The sequence below is a fragment of the Neodiprion pinetum genome, chromosome 1, assembly GCF_021155775.2.
Source record: "Neodiprion pinetum isolate iyNeoPine1 chromosome 1, iyNeoPine1.2, whole genome shotgun sequence".
Classification (NCBI taxonomy): Eukaryota; Metazoa; Arthropoda; class Insecta; order Hymenoptera; family Diprionidae; genus Neodiprion; species Neodiprion pinetum.
The window spans coordinates 12,975,342-13,003,311 of NC_060232.1; the positions used below are offsets into that span (position 1 = coordinate 12,975,342).

At 36.9% G+C, this 27,970-nt stretch overlaps 1 protein-coding gene across 2 annotated transcripts; it reads left to right on the forward strand.

Moving 5' to 3' along the window:
* The first annotated feature begins 787 nt into the window (after window positions 1–787).
* Window positions 788–27,901, forward strand: ZnT49B (Zinc transporter 49B). Of its 2 annotated transcripts, none has more exons than XM_046609134.2 (11): window positions 788–1,070; window positions 2,414–2,944; window positions 3,109–3,304; window positions 3,405–3,487; window positions 3,676–3,799; window positions 15,626–15,764; window positions 16,824–17,147; window positions 25,345–25,557; window positions 25,718–25,852; window positions 25,923–26,036; window positions 27,481–27,901. In XM_046609134.2, the coding sequence occupies exons 2-11, from the start codon at window positions 2,440–2,442 to the stop codon at window positions 27,523–27,525; spliced, it is 1,878 nt and encodes a 625-aa protein (XP_046465090.1). In that variant the 5' UTR covers window positions 788–1,070; window positions 2,414–2,439; the 3' UTR covers window positions 27,526–27,901. The 2 variants fall into 2 exon arrangements, with proteins under 2 accessions (XP_046465090.1, XP_046465100.1); XM_046609144.2 differs by lacking the exon at window positions 788–1,070 and adding an exon at window positions 2,053–2,093.
* Window positions 27,902–27,970: the final 69 nt, after the last annotated feature.

Genomic DNA, 27,970 nt, shown 5'->3' on the forward strand with positions numbered 1-27,970 from the left:
ATAATTATATCGAAATAAATTTTCAGTATCTATATAATAGGGATTAACTATCTTATTCCAAACCTCTTCTTCCCAAACCTTAACATGTAAAGTGCCCTAAAAATTTTCTATTTAATTCATATGTGATCATGATTTCGGATCCGTCATTTTGTTTTTCGAAATTATTGCTCGTAATTTATAAGCTGTGAATAAGATGATTGACCAGGAGATTTATTATTAGTCTACTAAGTTTTCGGTCTAATATATCCGCGAGTTTCGTTCCTGCGCGTCTGGTGTAGTAGCCATAGACTTATACAGATAGACCGCGCGCTCTATGCATCAAGATGAAGCCGTGAAAAGACAGAGAGAACAAAGGTTGCAGGCATTCCTTCTCACTCATTGTTGAGTCTTACATAATAATTGGATATAATGGTGTTATTTAATTATGATATGTTAATACAATAATAATATATAATAATGTATAATAATATTATAGCTCTTTGTAGTTCGAAAATTTCGTAACATGGTTTTAAGCTCTGGTTAATGAATTTCATAGTTATTTTTATCTAGGGATATTTCAAATAGTTCGACAGTTGTTTTAATACCTTCTGGTTACAAGATACTCGTTCTTCGAGTTTGATTAGTTGATAAAAGTGACATATAATAATAATAATAATAATTGATAAAATATACGAACATTCCGGTCGGATGTTACTCCCCCACTGTATGACCGCGCCTATGTAAACCCACCCTTATTATTTCGCTTTTACTAGTTGAAACCTGGGGGAATTGCGCTTATTGCGCTCCATCTGCCCACCGAGTACAGCTAGTGGAAATCGCTATCAGTATTCTTGACCTACTATAAACAGAGGCCAATAACTGTTACATACCGTCAACTATTAATCGTATTAATCCTCTATTTTAGATTAAAAAAATCTACCGAAGTTTTTCCTTGCCAGCGGTACTTCGAACCGAATATTTGATTCAAAATTAACCTCCGGAGGACTATACACAGTGTACTACAGCCACAAAGCTGTATCTTACAATGTCAAATTTGTAGGTTAACTTTCTTCACCGGAACATTTAAAGAGGTCTGTGTTTGGAATTTTATATATTTTTACGGATTTCACTTCTTTATTTGATCACTCTCTGTTTCTTCGTGTAACACGCTCACGTCGTGAGTTATTATGGAACTTTCGACAATTAAGCGACATAATAGCTTCTCTGATTTACATATATCAATTCTGAGAAATCTTCATCTAAAACTGTAAAACAGACTTATTTCCGTGCTTTTAGGTTATATTTGACTAAAAACTGCATTTGTCAGATGCATAAGATTCGGTTAAATAGTTGTCACTTGTTACCTCGCTGGTAATGTACTTTTTAATTTTTTACTTGCTCAACAATTCGTTCATGAAATTTTAGACCGTGGGTTGTTTTCACTTGTGCATGAGATACAATTTTCCAAATGCCTTAGTAACACTCCTAATGTTCGCATCCAAAATATACACTTAGAAAATTCTATAGACTGGTTGATCGAAATTAAACTTTATTCTGGTAACCAATTGATATTGTTGATTGTTGACATTTGTGATCAAACGTTATTATTAAGCTTCTATCAAAATTACTCTCATCTGAATGGGAAATTTGTTGACCGAAAAATTTCTGATGCAGTTCCTATACAGTGAAAGCTATAGAATTATATGAATGCTTAGATCCGTCTTAACTAATTATTGTACATTATTCATAGCACATGAACATGTGTGATGCTCATTGTGATTACATTGGCAAGTTTTCAACCATCTGAGATCTCAACGACATGTACTTTAATTTAATACATTTTTTTTTTTAACTGGTGGTACACATCCTGGGGGTAGCCACTAATGATACACCGGGGTAACTCGTTACCCCGCGATTTAGTCTGTCACTTGATTTTTAATTGTCGTAGAAGCTTTGTCCATCCACTAATCTGTTTCAGAAATTGATTACGAAATGATAGATACGTATTTTTTTGAATTTTGATAGACATAAAATGGTAAAAAGTGTATTTAAAGGAATTAAAAGCAAGCTGACGATGAAAATGCTGCGGTAACCAGTTACACCGAAGTACCAATGTAGGTTTAAGAATTGGTATATTGCAATTATAGAATTATCTGATATTCAGGTAATTCTAATCAAGCAGAGACCCCCACTTATATTTTTGTTCAAATGAATGCTTAGAGAACCGTATGTACACAATTCAATTTCTTCGAACTTGCAAAATGATGATTTTTCGTGTACTATTCTATTAATTTACATTATCAACTTCAACCTCATATTTTAGTTGAGGTAAAAAGTAAGCCCAAAACCGTCATGAACTAGTAGCATGCATCGTACTAGAATAAAAAAATTCTATTCTAAGGTTAATTACATTTTTTATTGTTTTTCTGTGCAGATTAGTTGTATTGAAGTGTACCAACAATGTTACACCAGTCATATGGCCTGCAAAGTTTCATTCGGCAAAATATTGTTTGCCATCATAGGAATCAGTGCTATATTTTTCTTGTTGGACAAACAAAGAGACATGCAAGCATATTTATAACATCAAAGGCAAATAGCAAGCATAACAGTAATTTTGTGTTGAATTCACCAAAACTGGGATTACAGCATAAATTGAACATAATTGCGTATGTAAATCCTAGATGGAGATACGTTACAGCGTCTGGTTTATCTAGTATATCAGATGGAGAAACAAAATCTGGGAATGATGAAAAGAAAAGGCACTTCGATGCAGATCAGAAGATACTTAAGGCTGCGGTGAAAGAAAGAATTATCGAATTAAATGCAGAAAACTTGGGGAAAATTAAAGAACGACCTCTCGATACAGAGAATAACGAAGAAAAAGCAATTAAGGATACAACAAAAAAACCAGATAAATCCAAGGATGCCACAGCCAGAGAAGTATCCAGCGGCAGGCCAATTATCAGTAAAGAATGAATCTTAATCTTATTTATTATAATGTTTTGACAGATGATATTTGAATTATTGAATCAAGTTGATTCTTAATGTAAAGACTACACTTCTTTCTCCTCTAACTTAAACTGAAATATTTCATATCTGAGCACTGATTTAGTGTATCCTTTCTTTAAGACCCACCAAAGAAGAGAGTCAAAGTCGATCTATCTGTTTCCTCTTTGGAAAGGAATTTTATTACTCCTATTCGGGCGATGTCAGATTTCTTATTGAAGCCAGCAGATTTAGAATCGTTACCCAAAACGAAAAGGAGATCACCACACGAGTTTGAACCTCCAATAACGGTTTATTGGAGAAAAGATGTTGAAGCTAAGTAAGAATATTAGTTTTCTTCAAATTTGTACTATTTCTCATTTTTCAACCTGCATATTATCATGTAATCGATGAGATTTTAAAGGAAATTGTGATTTTAGAGCTGTAGAAGTATGGGGATCTCGAGAGGCACTGTTGAAAGAACTCCTCAAAAAAGAACTGGAACGAAAAACATACCAGCAAAGTAATTACTCTTGCCAATGATATTGAAATTGTTAGTTGACAAAATGACTATTAGTAACAATATAAACATCATCAATGTGTCAGTAAAAAAAATTCTACAGTACTTTAACTTAATATTTTGAACGCAGATAATTCTTTTGTTTTGGAATCATTCAGTATTCATAAATTTGTCCGTAAATTTCGTTTCAGATGTTTTCACTGTAAAAAGAAGACTCAGGGATTATAGACGTGAAATGGGTAAGCAGGCAAAATCAATTAAAGAAGATGGACTCTTTGGTAGATCTGGTAAAGTTGTTCTCACAGCAATAATAATGTGAGTGATAAAATTAATTAAACTGGATTTAGTATGTTCAAATAACAATGTTGACCACTCTTCCAAGGTTTTATTGGCTATACCTAGTGGATAAATTTTCACATAAACCTATTGAAAACTGTTATGCAAAATTAGTTAGTGATATTCCATATAAAATTCTACATATTTTGTGTTGAATAAAAATTTAGAACCACGCAAACTGATATAATATTAATACTTTAATAGCAAAACAATGGCAATCTGATCTCCAACAGATACTTAATGGGCATTATTTTGCATAGTTTTATCACTCAAAGTATTATTAAGGTAACAAGTTCACTTCTACATTTTTTTACATAAATATGTGGAATCTGACATGAAATAATGGTCCACTAACAACTAATTTTGCATACCGACCGTAGTGGCTCGGCGCGAGCACTCGAGTCTACGAAGCCGAGGGCAGCTCGGGTTCAAGTCCCTGGTCTGTCAATGAGGGTCTGAACGACAACTTGAAAAAATGTAAGACAGGTCACACCGTTCAGGCGTTGAGTTGCTGGTCGATACTTTGAACTAGGTCCGACTACACTCGAGCAAGGTTTTCTTAAGTTTTCCTTGTCCCTCGTGTGAATGCAGGTGTTTCTATTGAACATTTTAAGTCAGCTGTAGCTGCATAATGTTTGTTACTGATTCATCCCCTCTCTTGCCCCGAATAAGCCAGAAAGTACGGTATCGGGTATGGCGGGTGTAGGCAGTAGTAAATAACAATGTTACGTCCGTGATTAGAGTTACTCCTGAGCGGTAAGAGTAAACTGGTTGGCTTCGCTTTTAAGTTCCAGGACAACCGGAAATCAGGATAAGGATCGAATAACGTAGGGTTTGTTTGAGATATTACTAATATATTTATTTCGAGGAAATTCAGATGACGGTAAAAACGAAGTGTGCTGTATGAAGCTATGTAAGAAGTTCAGATGTGACGTTGTTGAGAGTTAGAATAGAAGTGTCCCTCGAGACGTGAAACGTACGAGTGCAGAAAAGGTGTGACAATGCTAGGAGTAGGGAATGGAATTTGATGAGTAAGCGTGATAGTGAATAGCGTGAGACTACGTAGAGATAAGAGGACAGGACAGAGACCATGAGATTAATGTAAGAACTGTGGGAGAGTTAGCGAGTAGGAAAAATAGAGAGAAGTGGTATGTTGGACGTAACACCCCCCCCCGTCAGAGGGAGCATAGCGGTAGGTATGGTCCCGAATATGGGAAGCAAGAAGGTGGAAATGTGAAACATGATTTTAAAGTATGTGCTTAAAATTAGTTTTACAATTTTTCTTATTATAGGTAGTGTATGGTTTATATTCTGGATTACGTATGAGCGTAAGGCATATAGTTATAATACTATGGTTACATAATGTTGTTTAAAGCTAGGCGCCTAGGGTTAATGCGCATGGAAGCGGGTTAGTACACTTAAGCCTAAACAACAATGATTTTTTTTTTTGATTAGCTGGGTACTAAGTAATACTATATTTTTTTTTTTTTCTTGATATATCGAGATACAGAGTTTGACCTATTTGTACAATGATATCGGTTATGAGTGTAGATATATTTTGGGCTAATTTTAAACTAAGGGTATAAGATCGTCACTACAATTATTTTAGTGCAGTAGTGTACACAAGTATTTATTTTATTTATGTCTGTTTGACAGCGCAACAGCAGATCTTGATAGCAATATAGTAATTGCCTATTTGTAATAAGGTTTTCGTAAGGTGGGTGGGTTTAAAGGAAGCGGAGGTGGTGTGTGACGAACTGCATGATGGGTTTCTACTTCGTTGGGAATGGGTAGGACAGAAGAAGTAGGTGGGTGAATAATAGTTAGCGCCAGTATCTATTATTAGTGTCACGTACCCATTCAAAGACTGCGGGCATTGTGTTCGAATCTGTGGAGGGCCAGATTCTAATTGTACGGAGCTGACGTTTGGTTTGGACGCTGCTCCGGTTTGAGGGAGGTCGATGCGTCCGCGCGGCCGTCCCTGAACTCGTTTAAATGGCTCGCGTTGCCTGAATATTCGCGATGTTGCTTTGCTTCGTATGAAACCTCCGGGTGGACGCCTGTATCGCAATTCTCGTTCGAGTAGTCTTGTGTTACGTAATTAACCCTGAAGTTCGATCGTGAAGGATTTGGTGTGTTATACTGTTGTGAGCGTTGACTGTCATTTCGCGTCTGGTCTAAAGGTTGGTTTGTCGGGTCTCTTGCTCGATATTGGGTATTGGGATTGTTCTGTTGTTGACGATTAGTGTTATTTTGGAAAACTCTTGAATTTTGTTGGAATTTTGGATTCTGGGGATATTGGGACCGATTTGAGCGGCACTTATCATTTGAGTGGCCTTTGCGACCACACTGCGTGCAAGTTGTGTTGTTGCGCTGCCTCGTTCTGCACTCTTCTGATGGTGAGGTCTTATCCGTTATGAAATCTTCAACAAATGTTTTTGCTGATTGTGACTCATACCTAAGCATAAGTATGTGATACCAGTTTTTTAGCCATATGTTAGTGAGGTAGGCTTCTACGTAAGTGTGTTTTTCCACTGATCTGTACTTGGTATGTCCTTTGACGACTAATGGTTTAATTGTATTATTACAATTAGTTTGCCATCTTAATGTATCTTCGCCAATCTTCCTTGATATTAGTGTACAGTGTCTTACTAGTTCCTGGTTATCTTGGTTCACTTTTTTGATTTCACTAGCTCTCGATGCACATCCTGGAATAGGTATTTGACTTAGAGTCGTTGGATATTGGATGTGATCGGTGTCTTGATCTCCTATGTCCGATTCAGATTCACTGTCGCTAGGACTTTCGCCCTTGAGCTTTAAATCCGGATACTCTAACAAAATTTTGTTGACGCTTTCAGCATCACCTAATTTTGTGTAGAAGATAAAATCTAGTCTATCTTTATAATCCGTGATTTTAGCTGGGATCTCTACTGTAGATGTATTAGTAGGTGATCCTTCCATGAGTAGTCCGACTAAATCATTTTTGTCGTCCATTAACCATGGATCAGTGTAATCTTCCTCTTCTTTCCTCAGAGTTTCATCACTATGTGAATTTACAATAAATGGTTCAAAGCTAAAGTTGATGTCTAGTTCGAATTCCATTGTTGTGATCAATTTATAGTTTGATGAACTTTAGAGGTGCTGCCACAGCAATACAACCAAAAATAGAACGTTAAGTAGTAATTTTGGGGACGTAGGAGAGGGTCTCAGTAGATTGTGAGCGTTTCGAAGTTTTGAGAGTGACCTCAGAAGTACTAGCCGTACATAGGTCGTCTAGGGTAATAATGCCTGAACCGGAAAGTGTGACACGAGAGGTCTGGTCATTTGGGCAGAGAGTATGAAGAGTAAGTGATTAGAGTTACTCCTGAGCGGTAAGAGTAAACTGGTTGGCTTCGCTTTTAAGTTCCAGGACAACCGGAAATCAGGATGAGGATCGAATAACGTAGGGTTTGTTTGAGATATTACAAATATATTTATTTCGAGGAAGTTCAGATGACGGTAAAAACGAAGTGTGCTGTATGAAGCTATGTAAGAAGTTCAGATGTGACGTTGTTGAGAGTTAGAATAGAAGTGTCCCTCGAGACGTGAAACGTACGGGTGCAGAAAAGGTGTGACAATGCTAGGAGTAGGGAATGGAATTTGATGAGTAAGCGTGATAGTGAATAGCGTGAGACTACGTAGAGATAAGAGGACAGGACAGAGACCATGAGATTAATGTAAGAACTGTGGGAGAGTTAGCGAGTAGGAAAAATAGAGAGAAGTGGTATGATGGACGTAGCAAACAAAATAAAAAAAACTACTTTTCAACAATTTTGCATGGGAATTTTTGTACTAGGTATCAAACTGCAGTGAGACTATAGGGTGGTCGTCATTTATTCTTCAAATATCTTAAAAACGAATGAAGATACAAAGAAAAAATTTATACAACACTTGAAGGAATTTCAGACGAAAAAATGATGCCGATACTTGATCATACTTCATTTCTTATATGTTGCCACTTTCAAAATTTTACGTGGTTGAATTTACGTGGTATTGTTACTGTAATGCAATATTTGAGAAGAAAATGAGTAGAAGGAAACCGCTAATTTGCAAATCCACAATAGGTCACTTTGAAAGTGTTCAGTTTCCAAAATATGAGTTGATTTACCTTATTACGGTGTTACAGGGTAGATCGTGTAGACTTTGATAAGCGGCTACCGGAACCTCCTCTATGTCCACCCAAGGTGTGATTTAGCTATTTTAAGGTTCCTACATGTTGATTATGCGCTTACGTGCCATTACTCTGAATACAGGAAATGATAGAAGAAGGAAGGGATCGGTTTTAAGGATGCTAGGTAGTAAGGGAGGCGTTGGTTTATTATTAATGCTCAAGTGTTTGAATTATAACTGTGGTCAGTGTAACGGAGTCCGCTTGGATTGGCATGGAGAGATATAATTAAAAGTCACGTGTGTGAAAGTTAGGATGGAAGTGACTAGTCTAGAGAATGTAGAAGACTTGATAGTTACAAATTAGAGATCAACCTGCCGACTTGGTACGAGAATCGAGGCAGCTTGGTGAAGATAGATAGATTATGCCGGGTATAAAGTAACTGTAAGACTATGGGAAGGCAAACTGAGTTCTGTAGGACGTAACAACGGTTCACTGAATTTTAGACGATCCTAAAGTTGGGAAATAATGATTTTTTCTGAAAAATCGTGACATCATTACAAACTGCATCTTCAAGAAATTTTCTGATAGATTTTTCTCTTTGAATGAGAAACAAATATTGTCCTGTGGGATGGTAGCAAAATCGTTGCAATGTACACTTATGTCTGGATTTACAGAATGACGGAATTATTCTTTGGCATAGAACTTTTTGCGGTTGATAATTGATGTTACAAAAGGAAAGGAGTGCGTTATCTGATCTGTATTTATGCTGTCGATTATTTTCAACCAATAATTTCTAATTACTACTGAATCAGCTGTTATACCAAATTTTTTGGAGTCGAATTGAGTGCTGGACAATTTGCTTCAGCGTGATGAACTCTGAATACATCTTTGATGACAGCATAAATATAATGTTTTTTTTTCTTGTGAATCTGCTTGCAAACGTTTTCATTTAAAAGGTGCAGTTGTGTGTTCATAGCCCTAAGCTATAATAATATAAGCCCTACAATAATCACCAATGCATGGTTGAAAAAGTGGGCGAATGTCAGAAATTGATATCTGGATGATAGAAGTGTCTAAATAGTGGTTGAATCAAATAGTATTCGAATCATTCAAACAACTCGAACATATAACGTTTTTCGAATCATTCATATGGTTCGAATAATTAGAATACTCAGAAGTATTAAAATTATATGATTCAACGATTTACAGCGCTCAACTCTCGGAGCACACGCCTATTTTTTCGATCACAAAGCACACGGTCTGTGAAACCCTGTGCACTATTTCACGGTCAACCATTTGAAAGTTACTAATCCCTTCAACTTGAAAAAATTCTCAGATATGCTTGAAACATTGTAGAATCTATCCCTTATTTCAAATATCTCTTTAGAAATATTAAAACTTCGAGAAAAATTCCTGAAAAAACGTTTTTCCAAAAAAAAAAAATTTTTGTAAAAAAAATTATACTTTCAGAAATTTTTTATATTTTTTGCTAGAACTCTAGGTTTGTATTTTCGAATAAATATTCAGAATGGGACTTGAGGGCAGGATCTGTCAAAGAGTTTGTCAGTCGATCTGTAAACCTTTGGAGGGCCGGCATTTTTCCCTTGAAATTCGATATTTTTTAGAGGTATGATTTATGTATCCATAGGCTTATGGCATACTAGCAGCCCATCCCAGCTTCGCACGGGCATATAATAATATAATAAAAGAAAATACACAATGTTTACAGTGAGTTTCTAAAAAAATAACATTTATATTATTACATAATATTGTTATATGCCCGTGCGAAGCCGGGATGGGCTGCTAGTTTTTAATAAAAGGACGCTTATTGTGACGTAACTATAAAAGATAGAGACATGCTGTCGCGACATTTTTTATAGATAGTGATGTGTCCTGAAAAATTGTAATACATCATTTTGTTCTATCATTAATAGTTTTCGCAGCGCACGCGATTGAAGGAAGTTTTTTGTTTATTTTTTTACAACTTGGGTTAGATTTTTCAAGTTTTAGTAAGCATCCCTAATTTTTTTGAAAATGAAACATAGCCTATGTCACTCGGGAATAGTGTAGCTTGCCAACGGTGAAAGAATTTTTTAAATCGGTCCAGTAGTTTCGTAGCCTATTCATTTCAAACAAGCAAACAAACAAACAAAAAATCAAATCTTTCCTCTTTATGATATTAGTATAGATAGATGGGTCAGGTTGGCCCTCTAAAGGTTTAATTTATTAATTTCTTTGCTTTCCCATGATAATTTGTAAATCTTAGTTTTGTTTCATCTTGTTCTTGGTGATTCAGTTTGAAACGCGACTTCACCGGGAAGGTGGTTGAAAACCTGGTTGAGAAATGTTTAACATAAAAATTCAAAATCCTATTCAGGTTATTTGGGTTAGGTCAGACTAGGTGAATCACCCAAGCTATCCCTTTTGTTACAAAAGTATTTGGCACCGGGATGTCATCTGCTGCTCGTACGATCAGTAAAACGTACACATTATTTGCCATGATATGTATGAATCATATTCACAAGGAATTTGCCTGCTGTATTACAAATTTTGTCCAACGGCTTCAGGAGGTTATGATTGTGAAAGTGAAAATCTTGGAATTTCTGTTGTAAATCACCCACTCTGTTACTAAAATATTATTGTTGAGTAGTATTGCCACTCTAACTCGAGAGCTTCTAATATTTGATTTAATTTTGCTATTGATTCTTGACAGTTTGATTGTGGGCTAGAGTCTACAAGGCCTGTAACAGCATCTATAATTTTGTCAGAGACGCCGATGAGTATAAAATTTTTGTCTACCTGAAACGCTGTGACATTACACTTATTATTGTTCACGTATACCGCCAGATCACCTTTCTATCTTTTTCTATTGGCTTCCACAACGGCCGCGTTCGTAAAATTAGTGACATTTCACGTCAGGCAGACCGCTTTTGAGTGACCGTCACCGATTTTATCGTCTTAACCGGGTATTTTCTACCAAGTGCTAATGAATTTGCTTTTTTCGATGAGTCTTTTTTACGTAACCGCGACATACATTGCGCTAGCTCTACGCCTTTTTTGAATATTTGAAGCTTAAAATGCTGCTATCTCGAAAATGATTTTAGCTATCAAGATGGGGCACGACCCATCGTTCAGAGCAAAGAATATCCTTGGGATCCAGAATGGAAATTCTTATATTCGATTCGAAAGGCATTCGTAGCCCGTTTCAAAACAGACAAAAAATCTTGGCTATAAATTTCAAATTTCTGAATTATGGTTACCAATCACTCCGAAATTTTTGAATGTGTCGTCATTGTGCCGAAATCTTCGACCCCAATGCTTTTCCTACAAATTGATCACCAGCTCGATAGATACAGTGCTCAAGCGGAATCCTACATTTTACACGCCCAACCCTGCGTGGTCCAAATTTAGCTATAGAAGAAAAATGGATCCTACATTTTTTGTAAGAAATTTATCAAGCTTCATTTTTCACATTTACTATTTTTGTCGTAGGTTTAACACGTACGCACAGATGCACGAAAAATCATTTTTATACACCTTTTCCGTACACGATTGACGTAAAGCCCTGTGCGGAGACTCAGACCTTCAGATTCTGTTTCTGTCATGAAAATGAACCTGTGTAGAAAACAAGATTTGAATAAATCTGAATTATTTTAATGAAAAATGCTAACTTTTCTGGGCTAGTTGGCTACCTAGCGGAGGTAACAGAAATGCTATTTTCACGCACATTCTCTTATTCTGCGATTTTTACCTCAGTTGTTGAGTAAGGAAAGTTTAGTTGTTCACAGTGATTCCTCGTAGCTAATAAAACGCGCTTTTGAGTCATTACACTTACATTCCTACTCGGCATGAATATGTTACTTAAAACCGCAGTCTAACAAAAAGTTGTACTTTTGTTCTCTAAATGTTCTACCAATTCTGAAATTTTTTATCTATATTTCTAAAAAAGAAAACAAATACGCTTAACACGTGGCAGAGCGGGATTATTGTCGCCCCTTGTTGTCTGCTCTGCAAGTCCCTCGTCCGAAGAAACTTCATACACTGGTTTCAGTCAGTCAATCGAGACTATGCCAAGCTTTTCTCAGACTTCAAATAAAAAATCCCCGGTACGGTTTTGCAGAGAACCTTTCTGGGTATCGACGCATGTAAACACGTAGGTGGCTTTAGCTAGGCCCTTTAACGAACGCTTATACATCACCATGTCATGTTCCGGGTGTAGGGTGTAGATTCAGCGAAGTTTTGCCTGAGTTCCTTGACGTATTTGGGAGCTTCGGCGTGGATCGAGGAACAATAAATTGCTAAACTACTATTGCTCCGAGGTCTTCTCGATAGGCTGACTGATGTCCAGGCGTAACGTTACGTCACGAGGTTGAAAGGCGCCACGATAGTCACTCTGGTTTCGGGTTGCGAAAAATGCTGTACGGCGTGTAATAATAATTGTCAAAATGGTTGTGTCTAGGGTACTCGGAAATTTCAGATTACCCAAAAATTTCGTACCCGAAAATCGTGGGTTTGCCGACAATTGCCGAGTTTTTGCAAATTTTGGTCACGGCTGTTTTCGCTTCTTCAAAATTACCGGGATTTCTAAAGTGAACAGAGATGTTGGAAAATTTTGGACTTATGTCGTTTCCGAAATCCCGAACGATCTGAAGGACAACTTCGTAACCGTCTTGAATTATGAGTTCTGGAGGTTCTATTCTCAAAAAATCAGACTAGAGGCTCACCGAACAATATACTCTCGAATTATTTCATATATGCTTCATTGGCACGTCTTCGTGAATTAATTTTATCATCGATCAGTAGAGGTGTGCGAGTACTGAAATTCTTTAGATCGGGTAGGGTAAAATGGATTACTTTCGGTTCAGGTATCCGAAAATTTCGGGTACTTGAAAATTTCGGACTACCCGATGATTTCGGGATGGCCAAAAAACCCGACCCGATTTAAACCCGAACCCGAGTTCAAGTACCCGCACACCCCTAATTGTGTCATGAACGATTGTATTGCTTGGATCGAAACGTCACAACGGTTGGCTATGTTGGTTCTCAGAATCTGTATTTTTCTGAGCTGTGATGCTGACCCTCGTGTAGATACGCCTGCAGTTCGTTGTCTCGTTCCTGTGAGTGTGCCGTGGGGCACTGGTGGTATTCGATCGGTGCTGCGACTTTTTTGATCCGCGACAAGGTATCGGTGACGACGTTGTCCTTTTCCGAGGTGTGTCGGATGCCTGCGGTGAACTAATCAATGAAGTCGAAGTATCGGAATCAGCGAGGTGAGCACTTATCAGTTTTTTGTTGGGAACCGGACGTGACTGGCTTATGATCGGTGAAAATCGTGGTATCTCTTCCTCCGACCACTTGCCGGAAGTTTTTCTCTTCGAGGTAGACGGCTAGCTTTTCTTCGATGCTTCGAAAACCTCCCCAACCTTTGTAGTCCACCCTACCGGTGGTCGCCGTTCTACGTTGCCCTGAGAGATATCGCGCCGAGGTGCCTCAACGTACCTAAATAAAGGCTGCAAAAATACGGTTCACCAGAGTTGAGTAACCCAGAGAGCATCCCCTTTAATGTCAAACAACCCTTTACTGAAAAAATAGATTATTTTCATGTAATATTCCATCTAACCATCGGACAATACCTCAAATTAGGGTGGCTCGAGATATGACTAAAAAAATTAAATTATGTGTCAATTTTTCGAAAACACACCTGGTGGTAATATCGTCTGTAAAGATGGCACCTAATCTTCGAAAAAGAAATATTTTGTGGAGTCCTGGACTTCTCTCAAAGAGTTCCAGTGTTTTTACTAATTTTCAGGAGAAATTACAGCCAATACGACTTCAAAATCATTTTGAATAAGCGGGTTGCCAACATTACGGCACGTTATTCTGGATTTTTTTTTTTTTTAGTGTTCCCTAATTTGCGACCCATAAGAACAATATTTCTCTATGTGAATAATGCGAGAGAATTTTTTTTTAATACTATCACTATTCCAAAATCACCAATTCCCTACTAAACATAAAAAAGTTTGGAAGATTTCTGAAGTTCTTGAAAAAATTTGATATTTTGTCCTATTATCGATATAATGAATATTATCCACGGGCATTATTTATGACGAAAATCAATTCTACACATTCTGAGGCTTTTTACAAGACTTCTGAGTAGCTTTATTGAGGTTTTAAGGGAAGCACCGCTATGACGGGTTACAAAGAGGTCGTTTTTTCATTTTCTTTTTTTGTTTACTAGATTATTTATTTGGGATTATAGAAGAAGGTATATTATTAAGCATGCTTTGAACTTATTTCGTGTAAATTTTTATTAAGAAGAATTAAAAATTGACCAAGTTATTGCGGTATAATAAAGCCTCTGTATAAAAAACGTGGTCCAACCGCCGGGTCGATAACTTGACAATGTTTGGTCTGAAAAACAAAAAAAAAGCTTTATAATCTATATAAATGTAGTTGTTGTTATACGTAGCCGTGTATTGAGAAAAAATTCACAAAGTGGCGGGTGTTAAAAAAAATAAAATAAATTGAATTCAGGTGAAATTTTTACTTATGTTCGGGGGCTTAAAAAATACTGAATTTCAAAAAGCAAAAACGACTGCGTGCATAGAGAACTACATACAGCTGTAAAATCCTGAATATTAGCTTAAATGTTAGAGCTGTTTTAATGAGATCAAAAAAGGAACTAGGAAATATCCATAAAATGGTGAGAAGTATCATTATTTAAAAAAAAATTTTTTTAAACATCGACGCACCTTTAGGAAAACTGAAAAAATTACAGAAAATCACCCTAAACCCTGTATTCATGCTGTGAAAAACAGGAGGTGGTCACTCTTCAAAATCTACCGGAAATCAGGAATCTGAATGTCTATGAATTTTTAGCCGATGGAGTTTGGTAGCAAAAAATATGAAAAAATCCTGGATGTATGAACAAATGTCGGCTGAATCTATAATTTTTCAAAATAATTTTCTGAGTAGAAATCAAGTTTTCTTGCGACAATCCGAATAAAATGGGGGTAAAAGGCTGAAATTTGGTATGAGTAATTCATTTATAGAAAATACTAGGCCACTTGCAGAATAAATTTGACGCAGAGGCAGTTTTGGCATGCTCACTCGGCTATAGCCTTTCAGTCAATTCGATTAAGGGCAGTTTCGTGTTATAACTGATTTACGCAGACTTTCGGTAAAAATACACTTTAACGGCGGTGGATTTTTTTTTCAAGTAGTATTGAAAATCTCATAGAAAACAGTAACGTTTTTATATAACAACTTTCCTCATGAGTCACATCGATTTGAAGCAGCGTGGATCCAAAAAATCTAAAACAATTCATAGCTAATAATTTCAATATGTTTTTAAACCGTGTTGAAGAACAAAAAAATCGAAAGGAGCCAGGAAAGTCGCGGAGCTTCGATTTGATATGGAAAGCCTCACATATTCCCACATAAAATTGTTCGTTTTTCTTCACTGAATGAAGATTCGTAGAAACCTATAAAGAAATTCTAAAGTTTTTTCACCACGGAAAAAAGCAAAGAGAAAAAGAAAAGAGCTTTTCGATTGTGACATTACATATATTGTATGCAACGCATGCGTCACGTCATTTTAGGAATTCTTTTGTATGAATCTAACTCACCATTCTTATGTATCCTGTTTGTTTCAGAAACGCTAGTAATTTTCTATTCAAATTATTCGCTTGGTTGTACACTGGTTCTCACAGTATGTTCTCTGAATGTGTACATTCGGCAGCTGACACGTGTAACCAGTTGATTTTAGCGTATGGAATTCATAAATCTGTACAGGTATGATATATTCAAAACGTTTTTGCCAGAGAGCTGGTGACAAAAAAATTCACGTCCCTTCATTAAGAAAAATTTCCTTAAGGGGCTGCCCTACTGTAATACAAAATTAATTGTTTTTTCCGTTTAAAAAATAGTTTGAAGAGACATATCTTTATCAAATTATATTTTTTCCGATAAAATATTTGAACACACCCCTTAACGCGTACATAAGTTAGAATCAAAAATTTATTCATATTGCACCGGTAGTTTTTCCGAAATTAACGTGTCAAAATTAGCCTGTTTCGACGTTTGTCAAAATAAGGTAACACCTCAACATCGCTAAAATCTGATTCTAAGTCTGCCTTACACAGGAACTTTATATAAGGTTCGAAAAATGAATTCAGAAACGTAAATTTACTAACGTTAATTTTAGGTTTAGTAGTAGGGAATGATGTTTCATATTCAGCATTAACAATGACAGACACTTCGGTTGGTGAAAAGTAGTGGTAGACATTAATTAAGAGCGCTCAAAAACGTGCCCTACTCACGTCATTCCATGAAGGTTGAGACAACGATTACTATTTAAAGGATGTCTTGAAAATTCTATATGCATAAAAAAGGCAAACGAAAAACTGGAAACGTGGATTCTAGTTCACAGACATAAACACTGACTTGTCTATTCAATGCGAAACATTTGCCGAGCTCTGTTATACCTGCTCAACGTATCATATTCTCGAGGTTGTAATTCGAAAAATACTTAGAATTTAGTTCCAAAATTTTAAGGTTAGTTGCTACTATCAAAGACGAATTTTGGAAATTCCAATTTTTAGATGCTCTGAACCAGGTTTCCCCGTTAAGAGAATATATATTATAATAAAACGACATTTTTTCTGATGAAATAACGTATATTCTTTGTCACCAACGCTTGGTTTATTTAATTTACATTATATAGCTGATGATTATTATTTGAAAATATTATACATTCCAACAAATCTAGTTATAAATAATTGCAAAAATATTTAATGAGTTCAATTTCGTACTGCAATTGGTGTTGTTTTACAGTACCATCTGATTTTTTAGAATCCAAACCCCGATCACCCATATGGATACACGAACATGAAAAACGTATCCTCTTTAATTTCTGGCGTTGGAATATTTTGCGTCGGGACTGGCTTGTCCTTTTACCATGGTATTCATGGTTTGGTGTATCCTGAGCCTGTGGATTCTTTTTATTGGGCATACTTTATATTGGGTGGATCACTGGTATCTGAAGGAGCGACATTGCTGGTTGCCATTAACTCAATAAAGAAGGGTGCTTTGGAAAGGCGACAATCATTCAAAGAATACGTCATTGGTGGCCAAGATCCCTCCGTAAACGTTGTTCTGATGGAAGACTTAGCAGCGGTCAGTTTTAAATCTAATCATTCAATATTTACACCTAAGTCGCCAACCTTGTATGATTGTATAATATATCTCTACCGCGTTCACGGAGAGAACGACTCACAACCTGTCCCGATTTCGTCCGTATCGCGCACATCTCACCCGATGGAACGCCCACTTTACTCACTCCAAGTCACCAAACCTGACTTGTAGATGGTCAAACCCGACTACACAGGCAGGGGAGCCCATGCAGACAAACTCTTACACGACATTTTGAACGTTAGTTGTCAGTGAAAATAGTTCCCATTGATACACACGGTGAAGTTTGCAGCGTGAACCGCGAAGCAGTGCTGCGTTCACACAAATACCAAGTGTTGTAGACGCATCAGTACTACCAGCGGTATGACACAAGTTTCCCCTTCCACTTTCTTATTTGAGAACTTGTGACATTCTATTACCACAGCAACCAAAATAAATGTTGAAGAATAAAGTGACTAGTAAAATTGGAACCATTGATTATAATAATAACAAAGAATAGAAATGTGTTTGGTTTTCTATCTCGAGAGGGCATTGCGAAAAAATCGTGTTACCAAAAACGTGACTGAAAACTCAAAAGTTTTTACAATAGGTTGTCAAATCAGGGTCCCATTCTAAAGCATCGAGTGTCACACCGCTGAGTACTACTCTCCGACCTCTCAATAGTGCCTCTGAATAGTTCCGCTTCCCCAGTTTCATCCACGAACTGCTTCCCCCACTACTCAGAGGATTAGCCACGAGCTCGGATTTCGTATACACCTACTTCTCAATAGTTCCGTCAGCTAAAACTTTGTTTTATTCGAGTTTTAAAGCATGAAAGCGTTCGGAACTACTGAGAGATAAGTACAAAAGTGTCGTCATTACTAGTTTCTTTATTTTATGTAATCTGAACAAATAATAGTATATTATACACCAAGGATCTTACGCGAACCTTGATTTCAGAATATGATGTTTACAAGACGAGTAGTAGAATTGCACGGGCCTAAGGCGCGCGCAATTCGAATACTAGTTCTGTAAAAAAGCACATTCAGATTGAAGGGTAGGGTAACTTTCGAACTGCATACGTTATTTTAATCCCAACAAGTACGTTTAGAGCGAGTAACGTCGTCTGGGACAAAGCATAATGCTTTAAAATAGTCCACGGACCTTCGAAACACTGTATTTTGGCAGATCACTGTGCGTGAAGGCGGGATCCAGGGGCGAAGCCCCTCCCGACTCACAACAACCTAAAATCTAATTTTTGATAAAGTGTTTTTCGCAAAATGAAACAATAATGTGATACAAACCTTCTTGAATGGTGGAGAAAAAAAAGTGATACCAGTACATAATAATTCCTAATATAGTTTTGTTTATTCAATTATTATGGAACAATCTTAAAATTAGTCTTTGGAAACGAAAACAAAAACGAAATCGGCAAAAATTATTGCTGCTTGCTACTATAGTTAAATACAACGGAACGGTTGTTGAAACTCATTTACTTCGAATTAGGTGATGCGATGAGCACTTCAGCGGTTGGTTTTTGTATTTTGGTGTTCGTTGTATCAATGCTTATATCATGCAGTATCTTACCTTTCTTTGGTTGCTTTTCAGAATGCGTTATTTCAGAAGATGTAACAGTTGGTGAAATTATTTTATCAATTTTCATTTTGTGTTGGAGCGACTCTTCAATGTACCCCTCTTCGGCAGTGCTCGATTTCCATCCCCCATGACATTTCAAACCTCTTATGTCCGCCTCGGAATTAGCAAGCAATATCGCAGAGATATGTCGAAAGGCATGTCTAGTGTAATTTTATCGATCTGTAATATTTAAGTAGCATGGAATCTCATGAGGCATTGTAGCAAATTTATATTTACCAATCACCTGTTCAGTACACTTGCCATTTCTATAATTAAAAAAAAAAAAACTATCAGTCGCAACATTTTTTGGGTGCAGAGCTTTGTATTTTTTGAGTGTTCGGGCGTGGTCTTCAGGGATGACGAATCGTCCAGCTTCCTTCGTTTGGTGTCCGGTACATCCATGATGAGCAATCTGCCTTCTTCTTTCATGTGGTGAACTTTTATTTTCACCAACTCATCTCCGCGACAAGCTCTCCCTCATATTGATATTTTAAAAATATTAAAAAATATCGAATACAATTATTAATCAATATTATTTTATATTTTTCACATCCAGAACCATGAATTGAATAATTATTACAATTTATTATTTTAGTTGTCATGAAGCTGTTTGAATATAAGGCAGTATTTATTGTATAAATCCCATGAGAAACCGCTTCTGTATGCAAGTACGCCCACCTTTGTTGCTAAATAAACATCGACAGGCGCTTCTGTAAAAAATGTCTCCGTTCCGCGACCGTAAAGACCTTGGATTTTTTGCTCTGATGATTTTTGCAATTCATTTTCAAGAGGTTTTGTAATCGGCCGTACTTTTGAATATCCACATGTTCTTAAAGTATTATCGTTGACTTCAGTATCGAAAAAAACTCCATATACTGGATTGCGCATGTTTTTTGCTCAATTCATTATAATAAGCCAACAAAATATCTTCATTCGAATCTTTTATTTACTCTTTTTGTTTCCATTCGGCAAATTTCTTATACGTTGAATCGTAATTCTGTTTCGATTTTTCTGGTATTAACTGTGCACATGCTTCTTCAACGGCTTCTGCTATCTTTGCCGGAACCATTTCCAACGTTCCTAGCATTCGCACTCTGTATTGCATCGTTTCGACGCTAAGAATCTGCATAATAACATTGGCTCGAAGAGCTGTAAAGCGCAGATGCCAGTTTTCGTCGCCGACCCCTTTAAAATCCCGGACAATAAAAAGTCACCTCTGCCCCCGCAATACCGCCAAATTGCGCCGGTCGGTAAACGACTACATTAGGTCTTCGTTTCAGAGGACGTTACGAGCTCTAAACGTGCTTGGTGGGAATAAAAGGATTTTTTTAATTTTAAATAATTTTCACATGCTCCTTTCTAACTTCAGTATTATTAATGAGTTTCGTTGTTTGTCTAAAAGCATACAATACATAGGGGGGACTTCCACATCTATGTTTTCTGCCATTGCACCAATCTGAATACTAATGTAAATAACAAAAAAATAAATCACTCAAAGCCCAACCATATTACGCAACAACTAACGCTCGAATTTATCAAATAAACGGTTGGGATTAAATTCCCGGGCCCCGTTGTCTGCTGTGGCCGGGTTTGACCAGCTGCACGACCCGTTTGACAAAGTGGAGAGGATAAAATGGGTGGGACGTTGGGCGGAATCTGACCAAACCTGACGAATTCTGTCGCACTGTTGTGTCGTTTTCTCATTGAACGCAGTATAGTGTGAATGCAGCATGAGCTAAGGTGAGTGCTGTAATTACACGAGTCAGATATTGCCCATCCGCACGTGTGACACAAGCTACTTTTTCCAATACCTGCAAAGGTAAGTTTGGTTTGAGAAGCGATAAGGCGTGTAAAATTGGGGTTGAGTAACTTAGAGTGAATTACAGTCACTGCGTAAATTTTGATTATTAGAAAAGTATACATTTGCCAAAAAAGCCCTCGTGTGTAAAATTGAGCAAGTCAGTTGTGCGTGTGCGCTATCGCCATTTTACAGTATACTTTGAAAATACAGCACTTTACGCACGCTCTATAGACTTCGAAAGCCGAATTTTTCCGGCAGGTGTTGGAGAATAGTATTTTGTGTAACAACGAGGCGAACTCGGTCTTTTAGGGCCGAGCGTAAGTTTGCAATACGAATCGTAGGTGAGCGCGCATGCAAGCCGAAAACAGGCATGCTGTGCGAGCTGAAGACGAATATTGCAAAAACGCGAGGCGAAAAGACCGTTACAATCTCGTTGAACATGATTCTTTATATAACAAGAGTATGTTACGTATTTGTTCAAGAAGTACGAAATTGAGGTTAGGGTCGCGTAATGTTGGATTTTTTTGCGACAGCGCATGCGCGCAGCACAGAAATGCCACTTTTAACTCGTATCTTTTATACTCCGCGCATGCGTATTCGCAAACTCACTCTACCGTCATAGAAAAAGGTACTTTGTGTACAAAAAACAATGCATAAAAACGCGCAGGAAAAGAATTACCGAGTCAATGTGATTTATTATACAGTATAACTACAGCCTATATTAGAAAAATTCTTGTAATGTCTCATTTGGACTCAAAAATATAATTATTTAATGTTTTTCGAAAGAAAAATTCATCTAGAAGAAAGAAAATAATAGTTTGCTCTATGGCGCCATTTGGGAAGGCATTAAAAAAATTCGTGCACTTCGAAGACTCAAAACTGCATAAATGCGCAGAAAAATAGTAGTAGTTGACTCAACAGTTGCCAATAAAGGCTCAAAATGTGTAAATGAAGATATGAAACATACTGATTAAGGAACAGTTGTTGCAATGCTATTTTGCTGACTAACAATGAACAATTGGAGAAATTACACAATTTGTGCAAATTCATTTTCGGACGAAATAAGCTATAGTTTTTACTTGGATAAATTATACAAAGTATCTCCTTTTGAGTAGCATGATCATATATCTTGCAACCGTCAACCCGCTTACCTACCCGGGAAAACAGTACAGACAACGAGGAGCTTGCCAAACATATACGTAATACGTAAGGCGAGAGAGAGAGGGAGTAACGTAATTCGACTAAAGCTAATACCTGAACAAAATTTGTTGGGCGTCAGGTACAATCGTACCGCGATACTGAAATACAAAAATTAGCAAAAAGGAAGGAAAAGGAAACTCGGCAGCTCAGGGACTTAGAGGGGAACGTGGGTCAATGAAGGGAAATATCAAGCACTCTTTTATACAATGCCAAATTCGTAATAAATAAAAAAGAAAGCAATTTATTGAGGCAAAGAAATAAGTAACTAATTATGCCATTTTTTACAATACCTTGAGTAGACGTAAAATATGACAAGGTAAGCAATTTACGAACGCGACATAAATAACGGAATAACTCTAACGCAAGTACACAAATTACGAAGTATAAAGAAAAGCTACGCAATCTTAGAGACGAAGTCTTGAATAAGGGATTAGACTTTCCATCGCGAGGAAATCGGGCGTACTTACACCACAGTAGGTAGCTAATTGACTCGATGTAATACAAACGGGCGAAATAACATATACAAGGGGAGTGTGAGTCGCTAGCAAGCTACGTAACGCGTCTTATGAACACCAGAGTAAATTCGGTAACAAAACGGAGCTTAACAGCTCGCAATAATTACAGAACAAGGTATTATAGGAAATAAACTTGTTTACACAGGTGTAACGTACAGGTTAAATTAGCATACAAGTAACGCGAATCAGGAGTTAAGATATAATACCTAGCAGGGATCGACTATGGATAGAAATACATAGGTACTAGCAAGCCACGCAGGACGAGCGCACGAAGGATTCAAGGAAAAAATACGCGAGTGGTCACGTTACGAGTAACATAAAACAAGGGAAGTTATTTCTACCGAAAATTACTATGACGTATGACTTGACAGGGTTGTAAATGCGCGAGAAGCTTATGATAACTTTCGAGATTAGATTCGGGAACAAACTGAAGGGGTACTAAGTATCAAGTAATAGGTTATCGAATAATAGAATATCAGATAATAACGAATCAAATAATAGCTTACGAAATGGTATTTAAAATAAATTAGGATGTAGTAAAAGAAAAACGCACAAAAACCCGAGAGGTGATCGACGTCGACAAAAATTGTCGATAATAGAAAGAAGGAAATGAAAGAAAAGGATTCGGCAGTTCGAACGGTAACAAAAAACTCACTTACGTGATACTAAAAAAAAACGGGAAAAATGCAGGAACCGGTGAACAGGAACGTAATAGCAAACAAACTGAAGGAACTTGAAACGCGAACAATAAAGAAAGACTGAATTAAGGGAAATGAAAAGTGAAGAAGGATAGAGCTCCAGAAGTGTCAACGTTGCAGCTCGAAGGACTTCCTTCTTAGTCGACCGCAAGATCATGAGCCGCGTCGGGACCCAGATCAGAAATGACGAAGTGAAGAGCGATGCAGACCTCCTTTGGGGTAGCTGCGACAACGGAACGGTTGCGGCCCTGACGTCAGGATGAGTTGTGCCCAGCATCTTCGTCATGCCCTGCGTTGCATCAAATATAGAGATGTGGGGCGCCAGCCGGACGATTCGATGCAGCTTGGGTATTCCTTCAAATTCTCTCTCTGCAAGTCCAATAGAGATAAGTAACGTTTGTAGCCTTTCGTCCGGATTTCTCGAAGAACCAGCGTAAGGTGCATGAGCCCATTAGCCCCTGGTTTAGCAGGTGGCGATTTCTCGCTCCGAAGAAGTGGACGGTGGCGGTCGTGCGGAATCCGGACTCCAGAGGAGGCTGTATCGGTAGATTTGTTGAGGCACTGGTTCTAGCGGTGGGACGTTGGGTGGATGCTTTGCTGTCACTGTCGCGTCGTGCCAATTCAACCCCTAGATCCCGTACTCTCTCTCTCTCTCTCTCTCTCTTATTCTGCTAAATGCGGTAGCCGGCCTGGCTGGCCTCGTTGGTCACTCCTCGTGTCCATCTCTCGATGCGTGGCTCGTGGAGGGTGTTAGGAAAAGGAAGGATATAAAATATAAAATAGTATCAGAAATTAAGTTTAGTTACTAAAGCATGGCCATGTCCAAAACCTTGCTCCTTGCTGTGGACGACTGTTTTGCGATATACTTGTGGGAGTTCGGAGGTCCAATAACGCGGAGTGAAACAATCTCTAGAAAAATAGATCTTATGAAAAAATGTTCCCAATAAAAATTTTAGGATTCCAAGGATGACGTGAAATGACTCTACCAAAAACATTTGAAGGAAATTTAAACTTCTTCAATAGGAAATCTATCTTTTTATTCAACACAATCATAGTTGTCGTCGAGACAATCATTATGAAAAAAATGTTGTAATCGGTATCGAAAATTCAAGACTTCTGTCACTTTCAAGTTCAAAGACGTTTCATACCAGTCATGCGAAGCAACGACTGCACACGTACGTATAAGTGATTGAGGGCCATTTGGAATCAAAAAAAGGTTATCATTGTCACGTCATCCGAGTTTATAATTTATAACACAAAATACCACGAAAATTTGGCCATTTTAAGTCTAGAAATATCAAAAATTTTAGTGACTCTTCATTTATTCCATTTTTCAAGATAAGCCAAATGATACTTTTTGAGGAATTGGAAAGTTTCAAATTTGAAGTGATAATTTGAGTTTCATACTTGAGTATCATAAATTATAGAGTCCACCGAAAGTATCAGAATCATCAATCTGAAAATGTTACATTATTTAGTTTACTTTTTGGTATAAAGATAAATACCTCCCCTTACTACACGTGAACGAGGTTCAAAACTTCTATGGACCCAAATATGTCATAACTTCAGAGCTCATGAAGCTAACGCAAGAAGTTTTTCTCGTTTGATTTAATTGCCTGTCAAAAAGTCTAAGACAACCTGGACCTCTCCTTAGTGAACTTACGAAGACAGTTTATAGCAACATTTTGTGTCCACCTACATATCCTGAAATTTTCGTCCGAAATATTTTTCTATACGATATATTTTGCCCGAGATATTTGACCATGCTATTTAAGATGCAATACCTGATACATCTGGTGTTAAAAAGATCGTAAAATATTATGATCTCCCTGAAGTCATCAACTAGCGTGTTGAAAAATTATTCTTATTAGCAATCGATATTGTTTTGATCAAATTTACCTCTATATTAACTTTAATTATATGTTTTAGTTTTTGTGTTGAGAGTTTTTTGATCCAACGAAAATGACACCGTTTTTGAACTTAAGCACACGGAGAGAATAAAAGAGCAATTTCACATAAAATTGCCGGAAAAGAAGAACACATCAGATTTTCTTGGTAAAGTATACTTCGTCAAATGCAGAATTTACTAGTGAATCAGTGAAAACCACCACTGAATGCACAGTGAAATCTGCTACATTTATAGTAAAAAATATAGTGACATGGGACATGAGATATTCTTTACCAAAAATTTTGATGTGTTCCTCTTTTCCTGCAGTTCTGAGTAAAACCTACTCTGTTTCTTTTCTCCGTGCATAATCTGTACGCGAAGAATGTATACATTTGATATTGTGCAAACGAAAATGTCGTTTTAGAACAAGCTTATCGCCAGATCAAACCTTACTTGTTTTATCTAGGTCTTGGGAGTGACGGCTGCTGCCGGTTGCATGGGGTTAACGTCATACCTGGGTAATCCAATGTTCGATGCGATTGGATCTCTTGTTGTTGGTGGCTTACTAGGTGGTGTAGCATCTTTCATTATTTATACAAATGTGGCAGCTTTAGTTGGACGTAGCATACCTCAAGAAAGTCTCGACAAAATCAATGCTGAGTTGGAAGCTGATATTATGGTGATGATTTTTTCTAACATCCGTTTCTCATCGCATTTATAGAACAACATTGAGTTGAACGTAAATTTTACAAATATCATTCAACGTATTGGTATATTAAAATTAGTATTTTGTTTTTGTTTCAAAAAATGGTGTCTCAGGCATTCAACCATGATTTCAGATTCGTGCCATACATGACGTCAAAGGAATTGACATGGGAAATTCTTTGGTGAGGTACAAAGCAGAATTGGATTTCGATGGACGAGAGTTGACTAGATCATATCTTGATAAGCATGACCTTAATGCTATGCTGGAGGTTACTTCACAACAGGTTTATCATATGAGTAATATTTATTCGAAGGTTCCAAGAATATTTTCCATTTCAGGAGGTGAAGAAAATGGAGAATATCGATGAACTTGAATTGTTTCTGTTGAAACACGGAGAAAACATCGTCGATTTATTAGGCGGCGAAATCGACAGAATAGAATTGAAGTTGAAGGTAAGAATAGCGGCAACCATATTAAGCTTTCGCTGCAGTAAAACCTCGATTGGTCGAGTATTAATCTGGGATGAGAATTAACCGGGATTGTTGCAAAATATTTTTTTTCGGTTATTTAACGTCGAGAGATAGAGTTTATGTGTCCTGATGGATTCTGTTGTACACATAAGCAAATAGATTCTGACTGAAAGTCCAAGAGTGGTAAGCCACTCTAAAAATATAAATATATGTCTTTCTAGTGATATAATGACGATGCAATGGTTATAAAAAAAAATGTTATTCTCATTATACTACAAGGGATACTTACAGAGTCAATTAGTAACTGTTTGTAAATTTAAAACCATGTCTGTCATTTTCGGAATATCGGTGGACTTCATTTATCCGTATTGTTCTTGGTCCCATTTCACTCGGATAGTCAAGGTCTCACTGTAAATAACATCCTAATTGTTTTGCAGTGCAAACGTCTTAATAAAATGAAATCATTATAAAATAAATCAAGAAGTTATGTACAGTTTAATCTTTAAAGTGATGAGTTCAATCAAATCAAATCGTAGGTAACGCACGTGGCAACATATTGTACGTAAACTCAAGTGAATGGGTCCATCAAATTACACAAATTTTAGCTTTGGAATTCATCCATCATAAAAAAAATGCAATCTATTTTTATCCTCATAATTCTATAAAAGTATAGAGGATTCAAGGTATTTGTCACAATATTTCTATTTTCGGACTTCACTACCTTATTCGAATGAACGTTAAAAGGTTTGGCTCCTAATTATGGCTGCTAGATTCAGTCTCGTCACCACTTTTCATTTACTTGTTATAAAAGCTATCGTGTGTAACTAGGGCCAAAAGTTGGCGAACGCAAGCCGTGTGATTTCGCTTCGCTCAGGCGCAATCTTCACAGTCGTCGCAATCACCAACTATCGTCCCTTGTTACACAATATATCTCTGTTCGTAGAACTAGACTTTTCATAACTGCAGTCTTATCACTCATTGGCAGTTTCCGAACCTATACCGCGTTATGATACGAAGGAACTATGCTTTTACCCTAAACACCACAAATAACTTGATAATAACTTATGCTAGATACGAAAAAAGACGCATGAGGAACTGTCCTCACATCTGCAACAACTGTTATCTTGAAGAAAAAGTCACTTTGCATTGAAAACATGGTGGTTACTTTGAATTGCCAAAAATTTATGGAAACGAAGGCATTTATTATTAAATCAACAATGCCAACATTTGTCACTTTCGAAACCATGAAACTTTTGTCTGAAACTTTTATTTGTAAACCGCTATTTTTGAGACATCGGAATGGATAGATTAAAATAAGACATCCTATCACTTTCACTTGAAAGTATTTGAAAAACTATTATTGGAGGCTGAGGCAGTTTCCGTAGGATTGACTCAAAAGATTAAGGATAATATATTTTAATTCCAGAAAAGCCACCCGGAAATTCGGCACTGTGACCTGGAGGTTCTATAAGAAACATGTATTAGGAAAATAAAGTTTATAATATGCGATGTAAATACGGCTTTCACCAACAATATTTTATAATGTGATAAGTAACAGCTATAGGCAGATATTTTGTAATTATGTTTTATTGCTTTGCTGAAACTGCATACTATATGTTAACTAATTGGAAAAGTATTTTCGCTTTTTCTACGCTTTGTAAAAATATTTTTATTCTAATCAGTTACTTCCCTAAACCTATGATTCTTACGATTAGTGCGTCAATCAATAACGATTGATTTTAGTCTATCAGTTGTCTAGGTGGAAGTATAATGATCTGTAGAATAATTATAATAAGTGCTGTCATCTGAACCGGTTTCATTGAAATATACTATAAGTTAACTTGAAACTGCCCAATTTCTTTCACAACAATAAAAACCTCACTTTGAAAAATCTATTTCGTTGCATAAGTGTCTTG

Excerpts from the sequence above, each read along its gene's own strand:
- ZnT49B (XM_046609134.2), top strand. The coding sequence starts at position 2,440 with ATGTTACACCAGTCATATGGCCTGCAAAGTTTCATTCGGCAAAATATT. Across the intron at positions 3,488-3,675 it reads ACGAAAAACATACCAGCAAA|ATGTTTTCACTGTAAAAAGA; the intron begins GTAATTACTCTT and ends ATTTCGTTTCAG. Across the intron at positions 15,765-16,823 it reads GAATTCATAAATCTGTACAG|AATCCAAACCCCGATCACCC; the intron begins GTATGATATATT and ends CTGATTTTTTAG.